Source organism: Amblyomma americanum, chromosome 10, assembly GCF_052857255.1.
Source record: "Amblyomma americanum isolate KBUSLIRL-KWMA chromosome 10, ASM5285725v1, whole genome shotgun sequence".
NCBI lineage: Eukaryota > Metazoa > Arthropoda > Arachnida > Ixodida > Ixodidae > Amblyomma > Amblyomma americanum.
In genome coordinates, this window is record NC_135506.1 from 131,251,534 (window position 1) to 131,272,938 (window position 21,405).

Sequence of the window (21,405 nt, forward strand, 5' to 3'; positions counted from 1 at the left end):
CAGTGTGGGACACAAATGCCCATTGACGTAAACGGGGGCCAAGTCCGAAAGTCCGAGGTCATCATTGGAAAGTCGCATTTTTTTAGCTTTTTGCAAAACATTGTCGCGTTTCACCCGTGACCGGAACTGAACGACAATGTTCGTTTCTTCGGGCTTTCGTGTGGGAACGCGATGACAGACTTCGAGATCACTTTCTGCGATAGGTTCACTTATGGCTGTTTTTTGGCTAATATATAAGTGTCTGATTCATGCTATGTCTTTTTCACGCCCTGTATTTCGATGTTGTTTTCCCTAGAGTACTGTTCCGACTGAACAAGCCTACCTTCAACGTCATGCAGCCTAGTGCGAAGTGCCTCATTTTCGGTGGAAAGTCGAGCGCTTACAGCCAACTCGTCCCTCAGTTCCTTGATGATTTCCTCAATTGTCTTATAGGCACATTCAAGACTTTCCGTCAGGGACCTTTGCTCATTCCAAAGCTCGCGAATTTCGTTGCGCAAGTCTCTCTGCATTGCCTCCCGAAGCGCGTTATGCTTTAGATTTATTTCTTCCTTCAGCTTTGTCAACTCGGCCCTCATTTCTTCCTTCAACCTAGCCAGATCCTCAGCCATGTTCGTAGTGGTCAATGGGCAGGGGCGAAGAATTACCGCATGCAGACCAGAGATATGAACAACAGTACTTTACGTATACAAAGTAAAAGAAAAATTCAAAACTGGCAGCAGTGACGAATCATAGAAATTGAAATTTTTCATATACGTGAGCAAATGGTACTCAAACTGACCTGCAGTGAAAGCAGAAAATCTTTCGGGGAGGCACTGCAAGGCTTCGTCGCTTCTGCCAAGCCACAAGAAATACCAGAAATTGAAAAGGCATAACAGGACCTAATTCACAACGTTTCGGATGGAAAAACAGCTTCTTTCGGCGCGCGCGCGCGCGTGTGTGTGTGTGTGTGTGTGTGTGTGTGTGTGTGTGTGTGTGTGTGTGTGTGTGTGTGTGTGTGTGTGTGTGTGTGTGTGTGTGTGTGTGTGTGTGTGTGTGTGTGTGTGTGTGTGTGTGTGTGTGTGTGTGTGTGTGTGTGTGTGTGTGTGTGTGTGTGTGTGTGTGTGTGTGTGTGTGTGTGTGTGTGTGTGTGTGTGTGTGTGTGTGTGTGTGTGTGTGTGTGTGTGTGTGTGTGTGTGTGTGTGTGTGTGTGTGTGTGTGTGTGTGTGTGTGTGTGTGTGTGTGTGTGTGTGTGTGTGTGTGTGTGTGTGTGTGTGTGTGTGTGTGTGTGTGTGTGTGTGTGTGTGTGTGTGTGTGTGTGTGTGTGTGTGTGTGTGTGTGTGTGTGTGTGTGTGTGTGTGTGTGTGTGTGTGTGTGTGTGTGTGTGTGTGTGTGTGTGTGTGTGTGTGTGTGTGTGTGTGTGTGTGTGTGTGTGTGTGTGTGTGTGTGTGTGTGTGTGTGTGTGTGTGTGTGTGTGTGTGTGTGTGTGTGTGTGTGTGTGTGTGTGTGTGTGTGTGTGTGTGTGTGTGTGTGTGTGTGTGTGTGTGTGTGTGTGTGTGTGTGTGTGTGTGTGTGTGTGTGTGTGTGTGTGTGTGTGTGTGTGTGTGTGTGTGTGTGTGTGTGTGTGTGTGTGTGTGTGTGTGTGTGTGTGCGCGCGCGCGCGCGCGCACTCTCCTTGACTGGGTAAAAAATCGAAAAAAGAAAAATCCGCTGCCAGATAAAGTTAGCTACATTGGTGACTGTGGTGTTCCTACGTATGTTGATTTCGTGTTGTCCAAAGGTCCTAAGTTCTGCACGGAACCTGAGGATTCCCCGGTAGAGCTGCTGTCGCTTGTCAAAAGTATCGCTAGACGTGCCCCAGAGGAGGAAAAAGGCTGGTGTATTTCAGAAGGTGTAAATTCCCTTGTGACGAAGCGGCCGCAACAGAAGCAAAAACTTGATGTAAAAAAGACTGTTGAGTACCTTAAACAGAATGATCTTGCCTTAATGATCTCCGATAAAGAAGGTAGTTTTGCTCTTCTTCCCAATTCGGTTTATCGTCAAAAAGCGAGAGAAGCTGTTTCAAAAAACTTCTCCCCCTCGAAGTTGAGCGCTGCTAAGCTGAAGAAACTAGCGATAGGGTTATGTGAAAGATGTAATATGGAGAGGATCTGTTCGACAGTCAAGGGTGCATCCAGCGGAGCACTTAGCATTTTTTTTTCTGCTAAAACCCACAAACAAGATGTTCCTTTTTGAGCCATTGTATCTGAACATGATACGTGTCAGGGGGCAGTCTCGAAGTTTCTTCAGAAACACCTACGCATGCTCAGCTTTGAGGACCCGTTCTTGACTAAGAATTCTGAAGAGCTCACCATATTTCTTAGTGACCAGGAAAGCACTGGTGAATCGTTGTTTCCTTTTTCAATTGACGTTGTTGACCTTTTTTATTCCATACCACAAGACAAACTGCTTTGTTCTCTTAGGGATACCATAGATGACTACGGCTCAGTGGCTTTTCATAACTCATGTGGCATAAGTATGGACGACTTTGCAGAAATGCTCCGTTTTTACCTTACTTCGACCATAGTTAATTTTGAGGGAAAGAATTTCACTCAGAAGCATGGTGTTTGCATCGGTTCATGTATTGCCCCTTTGTTAAGTGACATCTTTTTATCATATTGTGACAAGCGAATCGCTGAAAACCTTGACACAGCCCACTCGGCTAAGATTTTTAGATATGTAGACGATTATTCCATTCTCTTGAAAGGCGTATCTCGTGAAGGGGCCATTACAGTAGTGAACCAAATTCTTCAAATCTTCAGTGAGTGTGCCTTTAAGTTGATCTTCACCTATGAGTTGCCGTCGCAGGGATGCTTGCAGTTTTTGGACATCTGTATTGTCTCGAGTACCAGTGGAACCCAGGTGTGCTGGAGGTACCGGCCTCGCTCAAAAAAAAGGTATTTTTTACCACCACTCAGCTCATTCAAAGCTTGTAAAAAGGGAAATAGCAAAAAACTGCCTGCGCGCCGCTCTTGATAAGTCTTGCCCACATGAAATGCAGAACAGCGTGCAATTTCAGTTACAACGACTGACTACTGCGGGTTTCCCTTGTCAGCTGGTCTCTTCGGTGATAGAAGCCCTTGCCAAGGAAGCTCGACGCCCACCGAAGCACTGCCTAAGAGAAGAACCGCACCGCTGGAGACCTGTGGCTATGCCGCACTTCCACCAGATTTCACATCGCCTCAAAAAAGTGGCCATGAAATGTGAGGTCCCAGTGGTCTTTACGGCGCCCAAGAAGCTTTCAGGCATGTGCAATATGGTGCAGGGAAATGGAAAAAAGAACGGGTGCCGCACTAAGCAAGTAGACAGGTTCATTCCCTGCAAAACAGGGGTGGTGTACCGAATACCCCTCACATGTGGGAATTGCTACATAGGGCAAACTGGACGTTGCCTGAATGTCAGACTTCTGGAGCACCGCGCAGCCGTTGAATCATTGGCAGGGGGCGGTGAACTGGCGAAACATTGTCGCCATTGCCGTAACTGCACGCCTAGGTTCCGAGACACAATTGTCTTGAAAAAATTACCAACCCAGCTTAGGAGGGAAATGTTTGAAGCCTACAGCATTAGAAAAGAAAATGATCATTGCATAATCACTACTTCGGTATCCTTATCCAAGAAAGAATTCAACTATCTTAATGCTAACTTGTGTCACGCGCACCCGCCTGCCAGTGTCACGTGATGGTGTCTGCTGTTTGTCAGGTGTGATTGCGAATCTTGTATATATGTTGTTTTCCTTGTAGTAAACCTAAGTTCAGGTTCCGCATTGTGTCTTGTGCATTCTTCTATTCGTTCCTCGTCGTTTTGCGCGGTTGCAATATGCACTCCCCTGCGTATCTACGGTAGGGGGCTGGGAAGATGGAAATAAAAAGAAAAGAGTGAGAGTGCGCGGACCATGTAGGTAGTAGGGAAGTACAATACCGTGGTGCTTCCCCTGTTTTCTTGACTGCTGCCTGGTTGCCTGCTGACAGGCGTGTCGAACTGGGCTGTTTTAGACGTGGATGCAAAGCTTTTTTGCTGGAAGGATTCGTGTTGTCCCTTATCCTGGCCGGAAGGTCAGGGTGCAAAAAATTTTGACCCAACCGCAAAGAAAAGTCAAACAGCCGTCAAGCAGTGTCTCGAACAATACTGCGCCCGTTGCTGCTACAGCCTCTGCAGCTGGACATCGCACCCGCGCCCGCAAAAAAGAAAAAAGAACGAATGGGAGGCAAAGGAGCGGGAAATAGAGGAGGCAGCCGAAGGAATGTTGTCAGTGTGAGAGACATTAGCTCATAGATTAGCCAGAAATGTGAAATGGTGAAAAATATAATAAAAAATGAAAGAGAAGTGGATATGTGGCTTCCGCGGGACCAAAAAAGGAGTTGAAATAACTAGCTGAAACTGGCAACAGAAGGGGTATGGCCTTAAAGGACGCAATCAGTGGTGGGGCTTTGTCCATTAGGGTTGCAATTTTCGATGGTCTCTGGCATCGAGAGATGTTAGGCTGCCGTGGTTTTCGTTCATGCCCTTTTGAACGGTGTGAAACTTGAAAATAGAGTATTATTCTCGTTGTTCGCGCTCCCGAGTGTTTTAAAAGCCACTAAGTAATTTGGTTACTTTAATTTCACCAAACTCATGGCCTTTCTAGCGAGCGTATCTCGAAAGAGGCAGGTTTGGAGAAACTGAGCATGTGAGCGGTGGTTATTAAATCTTAATAAGAAGGAATTGTCTATTTGGCCTATGTATTACATTTGACATTTGCCACACTCGAGCACGTAAACAACGTTACTGGAATCGCAATTTAAATCTTCTCGGATAATATGTTTGAAATCTGAATGGGTACTTTTAGCCAGTGCTGCGGTTTGCATGCGATTGAAAAGCTGGGATCAGTTCTTTCCGCACGGTGTGCAACCCACCGGGCTCGGTGTATTAGCCTTTGAGTGTACAACGTGGCTTTGTATATTTTTTGGCCTTCTGTGGGTCCCCTGTAGACCATTAGAAAAATTTTGGAGAGCCGCTCACTTGGTTTTATGATACTGTAGTGTTTTTTTAAGGATTTCGTTAATATCCGGGAGGTTGTGCGTGAACCTCAGTACTAAATAGAGCGATGTGGTGTGGGCAGGGATTCTGCAGGGGATAGATTATGATTAACTTCAGCTCGTTTAATGGCATCGTTGATAATCAGAGTTGGGCATCCTCACGAGGGCGTCCTCACCTCATGAGGACTTCACACGGTGAGGTGAGGGTGAGGGAGGATGGACGCGTGAAAATTTGTTAGGACGAGGGCGAGAGAGGAAAGACATGGTGAGGTGAGGGCGAGGGAGGGTAAGTTGTAGTGTCTAAGGGTGAGGGTGGTGGCCCTAACCGTACTTTATGCAAATGTTTTTTCTCTGTGCAGCCTGTTATAAATTACCGTTTTCAAGCGCTAGTTCTTAGGATGAAGGTTCCCGAGGAAGTCGTAGTTTCTGCACTCTGGAGGTACACGAGGAAAAGTCAAAAGGCGGGGAGCCGCACGCCTTCTCCGTCGCGGCGATGTGCTACACCGCTAACAGTGCTATGCTGAAAAAAGCGCTCTTCTAATTCAATAAGCCTATTTTCAAATTTTGTGTAAAATTTAATGTGAAACACTTTGTATAGTGCGCTAATAAAGGTGCACTGGCCGGGTAGTGCGGGTGGCAGCCGGTCGAACTAGAACCGTGGTACTGCGGTCAACATTTTTGAATCAGCCCCGAGTCTGCCAGATGATTAGAGTGGCGTATATGTTTTTCATTCACACTGTGAGTAGTCCAGACAAGTCGTATCTTTATATTTTTCATTTTGCTTGAACTAGAGGTCAAAAAAGCAATGCGGCAATGTGGTGTACAAAGTCGACGACTGTAGTCTCACCATGGAAATAAAGCAGCAGCTTTGCTGCTAAAAACCTTAGTCTGAGTCATCGCCCGCTCCACATTTGGATTGTACAAGGTTACAAAAACAAAACTTTGGATTGGTATCCAAAGAGAAAGGAAATCTCTGAGTTTATTTCTGTCCCTGGGGACGCGTGTGATCATGTAATCGAGCGCCTGATTTTATGAACGAAATTTCTTGCAGGCATGGTAGAGAATTGATACTCAGCGTTTGAGTAATGTGCAGACGTGCAAGCAAAAAAATAACGAGCGCTTTAGCTTCGGGTTAACGACGAATAATCTTGGGCTAGCGCCATTAGCCCAGGTTATGGATGGTTTACCTTGACTTCCTATGCTTTTGCTTGCCCTTAACTGCCTTACTTAGGTTGACATAACATTTGATATAAGTTTGCATGATATTGCATCATTTTATACTTGAACTGTGGTAGGCCTGGCCGTTCTCTACATTGACAGCTACCTGGGAGTCCTGATTCCGCTCCTGGCGCAATGGTGCAGCGGTTAAGCTACGCGCACTCCCCTGAGATGGCCGGTGCTGCCATCGGTGGTGCTTGTGAGACCCATGTCGTTCTTGAGGCATCACTCGCGACAAATCAATAACTGGACTGCCACGGTGAACAGATTGCTCACAATCCGGTGGGCAGCTTGTGATGACGTCACAACGTCACGTTACAAAGATGACCCATTTCCTAGAAGCAGGCTTCAGGCAGACAGACAGTCGCTTTTCGGCGGAGTGGAAGCACTAGAGCACAAAAATGGCGATCGCAGGAATCGTGAAGTTAGTGATCATCATTATTCGGCTCATGTGCTGCATTTCAGCGACCTGTTTGATTTTAAAGTGGCCTGAATGATGTTCTATTTTAAGCGACAGCATAAGTCCCTCATTGCAGCGGAAGGCCGGCATCGCACTGGGGGAAGACACTAAAGAAATAAAAGGCTCCATATCTGGGGGAACGGGATCCCAACTTGCGGCGGCGCTAAAAACTCAGTTCCGCTGCCCGCTGCTTCTGACCACTATGCCATCGCCGTTGCATTTATTAAAACTACATTCAAATTACATACTTTTCACATTAACTAAATTATATGCAAAGCTTTTCGGAAGCGCCACGAAACACATCCCAAAAAGACGTAGCAACTGTACACTAGACGCGAGGTAAGGCTGAGCACATCACTAAGAGGGAGTGCCACTCTGGTTTAAGGTCGGTCGGTTCATACAAGTCTCATATTAACAATAAGATTGGAGAAATCCTAACATCCTGCCTGTCCGAACTGCCTGGATTTCGAGCTGTGCTTGCAAAGTCGTCGTCTTCGTCACGTACCTGTGGACACGCGTGTTCAACTGCCAGTCTCTCATGCCTAATTTGAACGCATGGTCTCCATCAACTTCCATCCGTGCGCATGGCAGCGTCATCAGGCGCTTAGAAGTTATTATAATTCTCGTGTTAAACGCTACTACATTTTTTTCTAGATATTCTTGGAGTACATTAGCTTCTGTAAACCGACACAACAACGCCTCGACTCATTTTAGCAGTGCATATTGATAACAAAGAAATGTAATAAGCACGGGGTATATGTGCGCATACATTGCGTGCCAGAGGCAAAGGCAGAGTGATATTTTGGGTCTCAACTCGTAACTGTGCTGGTTTTGTCTCACGTATTAGCTTGCACAACACACACTCACGCACACGCACAGACACAATACAAGCATCTAGCATCTCGTCCAATAGTTTCTTGGGGGCTGGTCTTATATGTTTATGATTCAGTAATATCGCCAGAGGCTGCCGACTACAAATAATAACTAGAGATTCAAGACGAATGTTAGTGAAGGTGAGGTGAGGGAGGGCCGACGTTGTGAAGGCGCAGGAGGGCCAGGAAATTTTTCGAAGCAAGGGCGAGGGTGAGAGAGGGCAGGTTAATATTAATAATAATTGGTTTTTTGGGGAAGGAAATGGCGCAGTATCGCTCTCGTATATCGTTGGACACCTGAACTGCGCCATAAGGGAAGGGATAAAAAAGGGGGTGAAAGAAAAAAGGAAGAAGGAGGTGCCCGTAGTGGAAAGCTCCGGAATAATTTCGCAACCTGGGGATTTTTAATGTGCACTGACATCGCACAGCACACGGGTGCCTTAGCGTTTTTCCTCCATAGAGGAGAGCTTCTCAAAATAAGTACGAGGGTGAGGAAGGACTACTGATTCAAAAGTGAGGGTGAGGGAAGAAAAGCAAAAATGAGGGCATATGCCCACCTCTCTTTTAATAGAGGACGCGTAGCGCTGTTTTTTTAGAACATCGCGCATGTGATTAGCATTTTTTGAAAATTTTCCGATCGAGATCAAATGCGTTTGAATCGGATAACCTGTGAGTATGGAATTGAAGTTTTGCTGTAGCGTGGGCGGCAACTGTTGGAACGAAGATACTGTTGTCTATCTGTGGCTTTTTTCAAAAACCCTAGTGATTAATACATCCTCTTCAACACGAACCAAAAGATCAAAGATGTTGAGTCTATTAGTTGAGTAGGTGTGTGTGAAAGAGATATTTGGATGTATATGGCTCAAAGAGCTGTTAAACTTAATTAAATCTTCCTTTGCTTCTGTCCAAGTTAAGAAAAACTTCACCAAGAAAACGTTTGTGAAATTCCGGCTTGGTTGGATATGAGGAAAAATATTCTGATTCAATTTTGTTCACAAATACGTTGGCGTAACTTGGAGCCATTTTTGTCCCCACAGCCGTACCACTCGTCTGAAGATAATATGAGTTGTTCAATTCGAAAACGTTATGTTTAAGCAGCAAATCTACAAGTGTCACAATGGCACTTGGACAGGGAGAGTCTAGAAATCTGTGTTCTTTATGTACTCCGACCATGGCCTAGATTCCGTCATGCGGGATGTTAGTGTAAAGTCAATACCACGTCCAGGGTAGCTAGGAAAGCGCCATGAGGGAAGGTGGCATCGGATAATTCTCTCAGGAAATGGTTAGTGTCGCGTACGTAAGATAGATGTTTCGGAGGTTATGTTTTATGGGAGAATCGATGTAAGCTGAGATAGGTTCTGCCAGTGTGTTGACACCAGAAACAATAGGTTGCCCCGGGTGATTCTTTTTTTTTGTACTTTCGGAAGCATGTAAAAGTGCCCAATGGAAGCTTTTTTTTTTGGCGTAAGCACCTTTCTTATTCGCGGTGGTAATTCACCTTCATCGGTTAGTTTATTGAGAGCTTGTACAGTTTTGAGTTGTTGATTTGCCGGTTGCCCTCCTGAATATAGTCATTTTTGTCCAAAATAACTATACCCCCACGCTTGTCGGCGGGCTTAATGATAATATCGGTTCGTCTCTTAAATGAGTCTAAGGTGATACGTTGTTTTTCTGTGAGGTTGCGTGGGTCAGATTTTTGTGTCCCGAAGGCGTAATGTATATCCTTTTGTACCGCTTTAATATACAGGTCTAGATATTTAACCCTGCCAATTTTGGGTATCCACTGTTCCTGAGGTTTGGGGCACCAAGCATTAATTTTGTTTGGTTTGTCGAAAAAGTATTCCAGTAGTCTAAGTGCTCGGGAAAGGTCATCCACATTCTTGAATAATTGACATTAATTATACTGGTCAATATTTCTCCAGAAATTTAGGCCGCGTGATAGAAGGGATGTTTCATCGGAGGTGAGTTGTGAGCTTGATAGGTTGATTATATTTCCCGAAAGGTGTGGCACTCCAGGTGTTCGGTCTAATATGGTTTTAGTTCGTTTACCATTTTGGGATTATTGTCAGGTGGGGATATGTGGGTTGCTTGTTGAAAAACCATTGACCGCTCTATACCTGTCTCAACAACAATGTCATGACGATTCAATTTTTGAGTTTCTTCGTCCAAACTTGCTTAATTTTGCTCAACTGAAAGATCTCAAGCTCATTTGTCTTGGATGCTGAGGGTACCATTTTGGAACGCGCCCGCCTCTCCTCGAGTGTTATTGTTGCTAACGCCTGTGCAAAGTCCTCAATTGTTATTTCAGGAGGTTTAAAGTACCCTTAAGTAGTTCTTAGCTCCATGCTTCTCGATAAGGTTCCGAAAGGTTACTCGTGGATGGGGATAGGGGTACGAAAATTCCATTCGGTACAGTTTCTGATTTAAGATATATTTGAAGAAATTGAAGAGACCGGCGAAGTGGCCTAGTGGTTTGGTCGTCCGCCTCGGCAGCGGGAGGTGGCAGGTTCGAAACCCACCGACGGATACCCACCGAATGGCTACAGGCACACCCCGACCTGGCGACCGGTTTGTTCTTGGGGGCAGTCCGTGGGGAGGCTCCATTGACCCCGCAAAGTACTTCTGGCAATTAATCTTTTTCGTACAACTGCCAGCCTAAAAACGTGATTCGATATGTGTTTCTGTGCTGTCTGTGTGTTTGCCTTTATGACGTCTAAGTGTTCTATGTTTACCTTTATACCTTCCTCAACAGCAATGTCATGACGATTCAATTTTTGAGTTTCTTCGTCTAAACAAGCTTAATTTTGCTCAACTGAAAGATCTCAAGCTCATTTGTCTTGGATGCTGAGGGTACCATTTTAGAACGCGCCCGCCTCTCCTCGAGTGTTATTGTTGCTACCGCCTGTTCAAAGTCCTCAATTGTTATTTCAAGAGGTTTAAAGTACCCTTAAGTACTTCCTTGCTCCATGCTTCTCGATAAGATTCCGAACGATTACTCGTGGATGGGGATAGGGTAACGAAAATTCCTTTCGGTACAGTTTCTCATTTAAGATATATTTGAAGAAATTGAAGCGACCGGCGAAGTGGCCTAGTGGTTTGTTCGTCCGCCTCGGCAGCGGGAGGTGGCAGGTTCGAAACCCACAGACGGTTACCCACCGAATGGCTACAGGCACACCCCGACCTGGCGACCGGTTTGTTCTTGGGGCAGTCCGTGGGGAGGCTCCGTTGATCCAGCAAAATACGTCTGAAAATTAATTTTTTTCCAACAACTGCCAGCCTGAAAACATGATTCGATCTCTCTTTATGTGCTGTCTGTGTGTTTGTCTTTATGACGTCTAAGTGTTCTATGCTTACCTCTATACCTGCCTCAACAGCAATGTCATGACGATTCAAGTTTTGAGTTTCTTCGTCCAAACTTGCTTAATTTTTCTCAACTGAAAGATCTCAAGCTCCTTTGTCTTGGATGCTGAGGGTATCATTTTGGAACGCGTCCGCCTCTCCTCGAGTGTTATTGTTGCTACCGCATGTTCAAAGTCCTCAGTTGTTATTGCAGGAGGTTTAAAGCACCCTTAAATAGTTCTTTGCTCCATGCTTCTCGATAAGATTCCGAAAGGTTACTCGTGGCTGGAAATAGGGGTACGAAAATTTCTTTCGGTACAGTTTCTGATTTAAGATATATTTGAAGAAATTGAAGAGACCGGTGAAGTGGCCTACTGATTTGGTCGTCCGCCTCGGCAGCGGGAGGTGGCAGGTTCGAAACCCACCGACGGATACCCACCCAATGGCTACAGGCACACCCCGACCTGGCGACCAGTTTGTTCTTGGGGGCAGTCGGCTCCGTTGATCCCGCAAAGTACTTCTGGAAATTAATCTTTTTCGAACAACTGGCAGCCTGAAAACGTGATTCGATATGTGTTTCTGTGCTGTCTGTGTGTTTGTCTTTATGACGTCTAAGTTTTATATGTTAATCTCTATCAAGGTTGATACTCCGACCGTCAATTGCGGCCGAAGCGAATGGATCGCTTTCAATGCTTGGACCCCTGTGAAGTTTTATGTGGAGCTCGTGCCTGATTAGCTTGTTAATAATTGTTCTTAATTTAAAAAAACAACTAGAGTGTGTGGCATTAGCAGAAGAAGAAATGGTGGGTACGTGAGCTTCGTCGGTCTGCCAGCATTCCTTTATCTTCCGCCATTGGGCTGAGCCACAGAGTCGTCTGAGGTCATACCTTCGTTTTAGCATTGCAACTCCGCCCCATAAGTTCTGCAGGGAGATGGAAGCTTGTTGTGAGCCCAGTGTTGGTTCTGTTTTTGATGACATTGGAACCTTCTATGATCTGGGGCTTGTCTGAGTGGCAGCCGGTGACGTATAGCCCTCAACGGTAGGTGTTGGGCGGTTTGGTGTTGACCACAGGTTCCTGGTTGTAGTGTCTGGTGCCGGAACTCTGGATGGTTTGGTGGCGCCCGGTGACACGGTGCAGTGCGGTGATCTCTGTGATGGCGTTGGTAGCAGTGCTCGGTAAGGGGTCCTAGTTCCCCTCGAGCGTCCGGCGTCGCTTGAAATACTTGAGGCGTTTTTCGGGCGACACTTCTAACGGCGGTCTTGCAACCCAGGCGTCCATTTGTTGTTGATTAACTGCTCTGTTTCCGCAATAGTCGGGAAATCGGCTGTTGCGATTTCACTGGCTTGTTCAGTGGTTTTGCTTGTTACCCAAATACAGGTGGCAGATATTCGGGTGCTTGTTTTCATGGTGGGCAGGTGGATCTTCTCTGATGATAGGTGATCTTGCCATGGTGCCAAGTATTGTCAGAGAGCACTGAGGATAAGGTGAACGATATACCAGGCGAGCAACGAAACTGCTTCGAAACTTGGGTGCACGCAATCTGCAGCTGGAACTCTGGTCGCGGGGAGTGCCTCCAGGGAGTGAAAGATGTTGAACACGTTTTGGATCTGAGCCCAGAGTTCAATAATTCTGTTGTTGAACTTGACTGCGTGCTGATTGAATTTGTCCACCATCCACCAATTTCCGGAACCATGTCTGTGATTAGAGACCCAAGCCAGGACTTATGTGGCATATATCACCTCGATATCAGGCCGTGCGGTGCGAATGATCTTCCTAGAGCACTCCTGCTAAGAAATTTTTAAAATTGAAAAAATTATTGACAAACTAATCAGGCACGAGGTCCATATAAAATCTCTTCAAATATATCTTAAACCAGAAACTGTACTGAAATGACTTTTCGTGTCCATAGCCCTATCCATGAGTAACCGTTCAGTATCCCATCGTTAAACATGGAGCGAGGAACTGCTTAAAGTTCTTTAAACCTTCTGAAAATAACATTTGCGCCCTTTGAACAGACGTTAGCATCAATAACACTCGAGGAAAGGTGGGCGCGTCACAACATGGCACTCTCATATCCGAGACAAATGAGATTGAGGTCTTTCAGTTGAGCAAAATTAAGCAAATTTGGACGCAGAAACTTAAAGCATTCTGTCCTCATGACATTGTTTTTGAGGCAGGTACAGAGCACTCAATGGTTTTACAACTAGCAACCCGCATATCCCCACCCGAGAATAACAAAGAAACGGTAAAAGAGCATACAACCACATTACACCGAACACCTGGAGAGCCACCTCTTCCGGTAGATATAATCAATCTATCAAGCTGACAACTCACTCCCGATTAATAGTGAGTTTTATGACACGACCTTAAATTCTGCCCAAATAATGGCCAGTATAATGAATACCAATTACTCAAGGATCTGTATTACTTTCCTGAACACTTAGACTATGGCAATATTTTTTCGACAAACCAAACCAAAATAATTTTTGGTGCACCGAAATCTCAGGAACAGTAGATACACATAATTGGGAGGGATAAGTACCTAGACCTATTCATTAAAGCGGTACAAAAGGAGATACTTCAGGCCTTCGGGACACGAAAATCTGTCCCGCACAACCTCACGAAAAAAACAAAAACGTGAAGCATTAGACTCACTTAAGAAACTAATCGACATCGTCATTAAGCCCGCCGACAAGGGTGGAGGTATAGTTATTTTTGACAAAGATGATTATGCTCAGGACGGCAGCCGCTAACTCAACGACTCAAAATTGTGCAAGGAAGTATCATCAGACACCACCTCTGAACCAGAAGATTATAGCAAAAACTCTCAATTAACGAAGCGATGAAGGTGAATTACCACTTCGAATAAGTAAGGCGCTGACGCCAAAAAGTTCCTCTATGGTGCGCTTTTAGAAGCTTACGAAAATACAAGAGGAGAATCATCCGAGGCGATCTTTTCTTTCTGGTGTCGGCACATCGATAGGACCGATCTCAGATTACATAGATTCTCTCATCAAACATATACCTCTGAAACATGAATCTCACATACGCGATGCTAAGCATTTCCTGAAAGAATTATCCTTGAAACCATCCCTCGTAGCGCTTTCCTAGTTACCCTGGACGTGCTGTCACTTTACACTAACATTTCGCATGACGACGTAATCCAGGTCATATCAAGAACACAACATCCTACACTCTCCCAGTCCAAGTGCCATCGAGACACTTGCAGAACACTTTTTAACTCAACAACTCACATTTTCTTCCAAACGAGTAGAATGGCAATGGGCACAAAAACGGCACTAAGTTACGCCAACATATTTATGAACAAAATTGAATCAGACATTCCTTCCTCATATCCAAAAACAAACCGGCTCTTTACGAACGTTTTCTTGATGACATATTCATAATTTTGGTGGAAACAGGAAGAAATAATTCAGTTTACCATCGCATTCAGCAAAACACATCCAAATATCTCTTTCACGCGCACCGACTCCACTGACAGAATTAACTTCCTTGATGTTTGGACTCGTGTTGAGGGGGTGCATTAATCACTAGCTTTTAAAAAACCCACAGACAGACAACAGTACTGTTATTCCAACAGTTGCCACCCACGCCCCTGCGAAATTTTTTGCCATTTCCATTTGTTCTCAATTGGTTGGTAGATTTTCAAAGTGCACATCGCATGCGCGAATTTCTAAAAAAACAGCGCTACCCATCCTCTACTATCAAATGTCATTAAAAGGCGGAAGTTACTATTGATAATCTAATTCCTGCGGTAACCCTGCCAACACTGCATCGATCTAATCTAGTACTGACGTTCGCAGACAACCGCCCGAATATTAACAAAATCCTTAAAAAACATTTCAGCATTATAAAACTAAGTCAGCCGCTCTTCAAAATTTTTCCAATGGTCCCCCAGGTAGCACACAGAAGGCCAACAAATATACAAAACCACCTTGTGTACTCAAAGGCTAATAAACCGAGCCCGGTGAGTTGCACATGTGCAGAAATAACTGATTGCAAATTTTTAAACGCATGCAAACCGCAGCACTTGCTGAAGGTACCCATTCAAATTTGAAACATATTACGTGAGATTTAACTTGCGATTCTAGTAACGTTGTTTACATGCTCGAGTGTGGCAATTGTCAAATGCAATACATAGGCCAAACAGACAATTCCTTCCGATTAAGATTTATTAACCACTGCTCACATGCTCAATCTCTCCCTAGCCTCCCTCTTTCGAGACACCTCCGCGAGAACGGCCATGAGTTTGATAAAATTAAAATATCAGTATTACAGAGCGGCTTTAAAAACACTAGGGAGCGCGAACAACGAGAATCATACTTTTTTTCAAGTTTAGCACATAGCAAAAGGGCATCAACGAAAACCACGGCACCCTATCATCTCTTTTGATGCCAGAGACCAACGAAAATTCCAACCCTAATAAACAAAGCACCACCACTGTTTGCGACCTCTGAGGTCATACCCGTTTTGTTGTCAGTTTCAACTGGCTAGGAGTGGGCTAGGAGAGCGCGAAAGCGGCAGCATGCTGATCCGCTTCTTATTCTTCACGCAGTTCTGCGCCTGCCTCGCTGGTGCCTTCGTCGGGACTACAGCGGCACCTTGTTTCCTTGCGCTACGGACTTCAGTTCCATCGCCATCACCAATCCTACACGTGGATGACCTCTGTGCGAGCGTGGACTGCCCTACCTTTCCTGTAAAAGACAGCACGGGTGTTCCCTCCACTGCGCAACCTGGCCGGGCATCTCCCTTCGACGATGTCATCTTCGATCTACCGGTCATCTTAAAGCCAAGTTCTGTGACGTCACCTACGGATCGTATAAAAGCAGTGCCTACACAGCGGTCTGCCAGTGGGCTAGGAGAGAGCGAAAGCGGCAGCATGCTGATCCGCTTCTTATTCTTCACGCAGTTCTGCGCCTGCCTCGCTGGTGCCTTCGTCGGGACTACAGCGGCACCTTGTTTCCTTGCGCTACGGACTTCAGTTACATCGCCATCACCAATCCTACACGTGGATGACCTCTGTGCGAGCGTGTACTGCCCTACCTTTCCTGTAAAAGACAGCACGGGTGTTCCCTCCACTGCGCAACCTGGCCGGGCATCTCCCTTCGACGATGTCATCTTCGATCTACCGGTCATCTTAAAGCCAAGTTCTTTGACGTCACCTACGGATCGTATAAAAGCAATGCCTACACAGCGGTCTGCCAGTGGGCTAGGAGACAGCGAAAGCGGCAGCATGCTGATCCGCTTCTTATTCTTCACGCAGTTCTGCGCCTGCCTCGCTGGTGCCTTCGTCGGGACTACAGCGGCACCTTGTTTCCTTGCGCTACGGACTTCAGTTCCATCGCCATCACCAATCCTACACGTGGATGGCCTCTGTGCGAGCGTGGACTGCCCTACCTTTCCTGTAAAAGACAGCACGGGTGTTCACTCCACTGCGCAACCTGGCCGGGCATCTCCCTTCGACGATGTCATCTTCGATCTACCGGTCATCTTAAAGCCAAGTTCTGTGACGTCACCTACGGATCGTATAAAAGCAATGCCTACACAGCGGTCTGCCAGTGGGCTAGGAGAGAGCGAAAGCGGCAGCATGCTGATCCGCTTCTTATTCTTCACGCAGTTCTGCGCCTGCCTCGCTGGTGTCTTCGTCGGGACTACATCGGCACCTTGTTTCCTTGCGCTACGGACTTCAGTTCCATCGCCATCACCAATCCTACACGTGGATGACCTCTGTGCGAGCGTGGACTGCCCTACCTTCCCTGTAAAAGACAGCACGGGTGTTCCCTCCACTGAGCAACCTGGCCGAGCATCTCCCTTCGACGATGTCATCTTCGATCTACCGGTCATCTTAAAGCCAAGTTCTTTGACGTCACCCACGGATCGTATAAAAGCAATGCCTACACAGCGGTCTGCCAGTGGGCTAGGAGACAGCGAAAGCGGCAGCATGCTGATCCGTTTCTTATTCTTCACGCAGGCACGTTTTCTTGACAACGCACGTCGCGTCTGCTCTGATGACAGATTTTTGATGTTGTTTCCTCGCCCACACAATCGCGGTTTTCGTTATGTGTCTGTATCGTTGTATTCACAGCTTGTTTACTGCATTGCTAGTGTTCTCTTAAGCGGAGATGTGGAAACTAATCCTGGACCCTCTCACAGCAATCCCGGTTCAGAACCAGGCACACGTTCTACATCTTCTTCCGTTAATGTTCAAGTAGCAAGCACTGATGACGCTTGCTCCACTTCCAATCAGCCAGCTATTAATGAAATGCTTGCCGAATTGCTTGCGGGCCAGAGAAAAATGGCCGAAGATATTGCAGATATAAGACGTTTCCAGCAGAGAGTGTACTCTCGTTTTGAGGCTCTTGAATCACGAGTCTCTGCTCTTGAGTCAAGCTCGCCGGCCTCGAACGGCGACGCAAGCGACGGGGCCGTGCAACGCCAGTTGAATTCGTTGTCTGAGGTTGTTAGCAGGCTTGCTTCAAGAAATGATGGGCTGGAAAACCGTTCTCGCAGAGACAATCTTATATTTCACGGTCTTGCTGAAGAAGATGAAGAAACTAACAAAGCTCTGTTCATTGCGGTGACTAAGGTATTCATCGATAACCTTCAGTTGGATTGTCCTAAAATAGAAAGGTATCAGCGGCTAGGTAGAAAGCAGGAAGGGCGCCCTCGTCCTGTCATCGTTAAGCTACTTGACTTTCGGGAAAAAACTCAAGCGTTAAAAAATGCTCACAGGCTCAAAAATTCAGGCATTAGCTTATCCGAGGATTTCTCTGCTCACGTTCGATTGATCCGGGAAAAAATATGGGATGCAACGCAATCTTATCGTGACAGTGGCTCGAAGGTTCATTTGCGTTATGACCACGTGTTTATTGATAGCGTGCCGTACAATTGGAATGATGTTGAGAAAAGTTTGGTCAAAGATTCGAAATCAACGCCCCCGGACACTGCTGCTGCTAATGCTTCTGCTGCCAAGCCACCCGCAGATTCTGACTGACGGGACACCGCCGCCAACCTTCGTGTTCTGAACATCAATGCCAGAAGTTTAGTAAACAAGCTTCCAAATTTTGTCTCTTTAATCCTAACTCATTCGCCTGATGTCATTGCGGTCACCGAAACGTGGCTACATGATGGTATAATTGACTCTGAAATAACTCCTCCAGGTTTCGTTGTAATTAGGGCGGACAGGCAGCATGGGAAATGAGGCGGTGTCGCTCTCTTCATTAAGTCTAGTCTGAAATTTGTTGAAATTTCGGTCCCTGTCGAAATAGAGTCAACTTGGTGCAAACTCTACGTAGGTAACAAATCATTTGTTATCGGTGCGGTGTATCGACCACCAGGCACTTCCATAGACCACGTGCATTCATTAAGTAACTTCTTGCATTCTCATCATATCAACAATCCAAATATAATTATCCTAGGAGACTTCAATCTTCCCGGAATTCAATGGCATACATTATCCATTACTGGTCAAGACATTTCAATCAGTAATGAACTTGTCAATTTTTCTTTGTCATTTGGACTAAAACAGATAGTTGATAAGTCCACGAGGTCTTCGGCAATACTGGGTCTGGTGTTTTTAAGCTCTGCTCTTTTAGCGACGAATTTTACATGCGAAGTCGTCGAGGGGATATCCGATCATAACGCTGTTCTTGTTTCGATTCCATGTTCTATTCCTTCCTCAAAACTAACTTATTCAACATTTCCGGATTTCAGTAGAGCAGACGACGTGCCTATCCTGGATTTATTAAGTGACGCATTTGAACAGTTTCAGCACCTCAGCATATCATGTGACGTGAATTCTTTAGTAACATTTTTCGAGAACATTGTGAAGGTCTGTATTCAGCGTTTTGTTCTATTAAAAACTAAAAAGCAAAACCACAGTATGCCCTGGATAGCAAGAGACATACTGCATCTTTCTCGCCGTGTTGCCAGACTACGCGTTTCCAAGCGCAATGGTAACCCTAAACTTTTGCAACAGTTCAGCGACGCTAAAGAAGAACTCCGTGCCAAAGTTCACTCGGGAAAAGATTTTTACTACAGAAATTCCTTGCCGCAATTAATGAAACACAATCCCCGCAAATTTTGGGCATCCATATTGCCACAGAGCACTAGTCCCAATACCTTCATTATTGATGATAAGCCGGTCTGTGACTCATTAGCTATAGCTACTAGTTTCAACACATATTTTCAGTCGGTATTTACAACGGATAACCTTGAAATGATTACTTTTCCTAGCAACTCTCAATGTTCTGTCGATGATATTTCAATAAGCGTCGAAGGTGTTCTGAACCTCATTCTGAACATAAATGTGAAAAAAAGTAGTGGTCCTGATGATATCCCTAATGTATTTCTGCATCGTTACTCTCTTTGGACCAGCCGCTATTTGACTACCATCTTCCAGAAATCGCTATCAACCGCAACCGTCCCCGTAGCCTGGAAGCTTGAAAAAGTTATTCCCCTGTTTAAAGCTGGCAGCACCCAAATCTTGTCCAACTATCGCCCCATTTCGTTAACTTCACACTCATGCAAATTACTAGAACATATCATTCATAAGCACATTATAGAATTTCTTGAAGCTAACAATATCTTGTGCAAATTTCAGCATGGGTTTCGGCGCGGCCTCAGTACCATTTCACAACTTGTAGAATTCACGCACGACATTGCTAGTTCCCTCGACACGGGCTCACAAATCGACGCTTTATTTATCGACCTTTCTAAAGCTTTCGACACCGTTCTCCACAGCAAACTTCTTTGTAAACTTAATGCAATACTCAAAAACCCGTTACTGGTAGACTGGATATCAAGCTTTCTTTCTAATCGTACACAGTATGTTTCTTTCAACTCCTGTTCATCTGAAACTGTTAATGTATCATCCGGTGTACCACAAGGATCCGTGCTCGGACCACTGTTGTTCTTATTATACATTAATGATTCGGCAGAAAATATTTCTAAAATTCGGTTGTATGCAGACGATTGTGTGATATACAGTTCAATTAACACCCCTGAGGATCACGCGCAACTAAATCAGTCATTCGTGTCATTCTGCTCATGGTGTGAAACATGGCAAATGCAAATAAACTTTCGTAAATCTGTATACATGTCATTCTGTAATCGCACAATACCATCTTCTTACACCTACTCATTCAAAGATAACTCTCTGAATCAAGTGTCCGAGTACAAATATTTAGGTCTTCTTTTTTCTTCTAACTTGTCCTGGTCAAAGCATATTAACACAATATCCAATAATGCAATGTGGAGGCTCGGTTATCTAAAACGTACACTTAGTGTTGCCCCCCAAGAAACTAAACTGGTAACATACAAAGCTTTAATTCGTCCACTTTTGGAGTATGGGTCAATAATCTGGAATCCTCATAAACAGTCCGATATCAGCAAGCTGGAATCCGTCCAAAGGAAAACAGTACGGTTTATTTGCCGACGGTATGACAGAAAATTTTCACCTTCATCCACTCTTCCTGCCATAGGCCTTTCCCTCCTTTGTACCCGCCGCGACAATGAGTGTTTAAAATATTTTCATGGTATTGTTAATTCATCCCGCTTTGCTTCACTGTCTGAGTATTTGCATTTTTCAGCATCTTCATCTACAAGGAGCTACCACCCATTGAAAGCCGTGAAAGAATGCAAGTCAGATACGTTGAATGTGTTTTTCACAGTGAAAACACACAAACCCCAGAACCCTTTCAGGGCCATTATCACGGAGAGACTGCTGGCAGGCACTCGTTAGCAAATATCTTCCGAGTCACCTGAGCACGCTTGTGATTGATGATCCTTTTAAGCTTGACAGTTCCGATACCCTGGTAAATCAACTTCGAGAGGACGCTGGAAGATATAACTCTGAGTTTTCGGTGGACATTGAGTAACTGTTTTATTCGGTGCCGCACGAGGAACTTTTCTTGGCCGTCCGTGAGTGCATAGAAAAAACTGGCGCAGTGGCTTTTCAAAACTTATGTGGTGTTTCATTGGCTGACTTTTTAGAGTTATTGAGCGTGTACTTGAATTCGATGGTAGTCAGGTTTGAGAATGGGTACTACGTTCAAAAACGCGGGATATGTATTGGCTCTTGTGTCGCGTCAGTTTTATGCGAGACAGTTTTAGCTAAATTTGACCAAGACTTGAAGGCTGATCTTGACAACCAAAGCATTGTTGGCATTTTTAGGTATGTTGACGATTTTCTAGTCCTTCTACAACTAGATTTGAACAAGGACGTTTCTACAGTTGCTGGCTCAGTCTTGGAGAAGCTTTTGCTTGCTCCAAGACTCTGAAATTTACCCTTGGACTATCACAGGCCAACTGTCTGCAATTTTTAGATCGAAAATTATTATTCAGTATTGACAAACACGTTTGTTGGGCTTATATGCCACACTCGAAGAAAGCATTGTTGGCATATGACTTATCTCATTCTAAGCTCGTTAAACGTGGCATTGTGTCTTCTTGTCTTAGATCAG

The 21,405-nt window shown here is 45.2% G+C and overlaps 2 protein-coding genes across 3 annotated transcripts in view; both read left to right on the forward strand.

Moving 5' to 3' along the window:
• Window positions 1-21,405, forward strand: part of LOC144106728 (uncharacterized) — a 467,224-nt gene that overhangs the window by 141,693 nt on the left and 304,126 nt on the right. The window lies entirely within an intron of this gene.
• LOC144107316 (uncharacterized) lies at window positions 17,065-17,936 on the forward strand. The gene is made up of 2 exons (XM_077640310.1): window positions 17,065-17,115; window positions 17,190-17,936. Exons 1-2 carry the CDS (start codon window positions 17,065-17,067, stop codon window positions 17,934-17,936), a joined length of 798 nt encoding a protein of 265 aa, XP_077496436.1.

Excerpts from the sequence above, each read along its gene's own strand:
- LOC144107316 (XM_077640310.1), top strand. The coding sequence starts at position 17,065 with ATGTGGAAACTAATCCTGGACCCTCTCACAGCAATCCCGGTTCAGAAC. Across the intron at positions 17,116-17,189 it reads CAATCCCGGTTCAGAACCAG|CCAGCTATTAATGAAATGCT; the intron begins GCACACGTTCTA and ends ACTTCCAATCAG.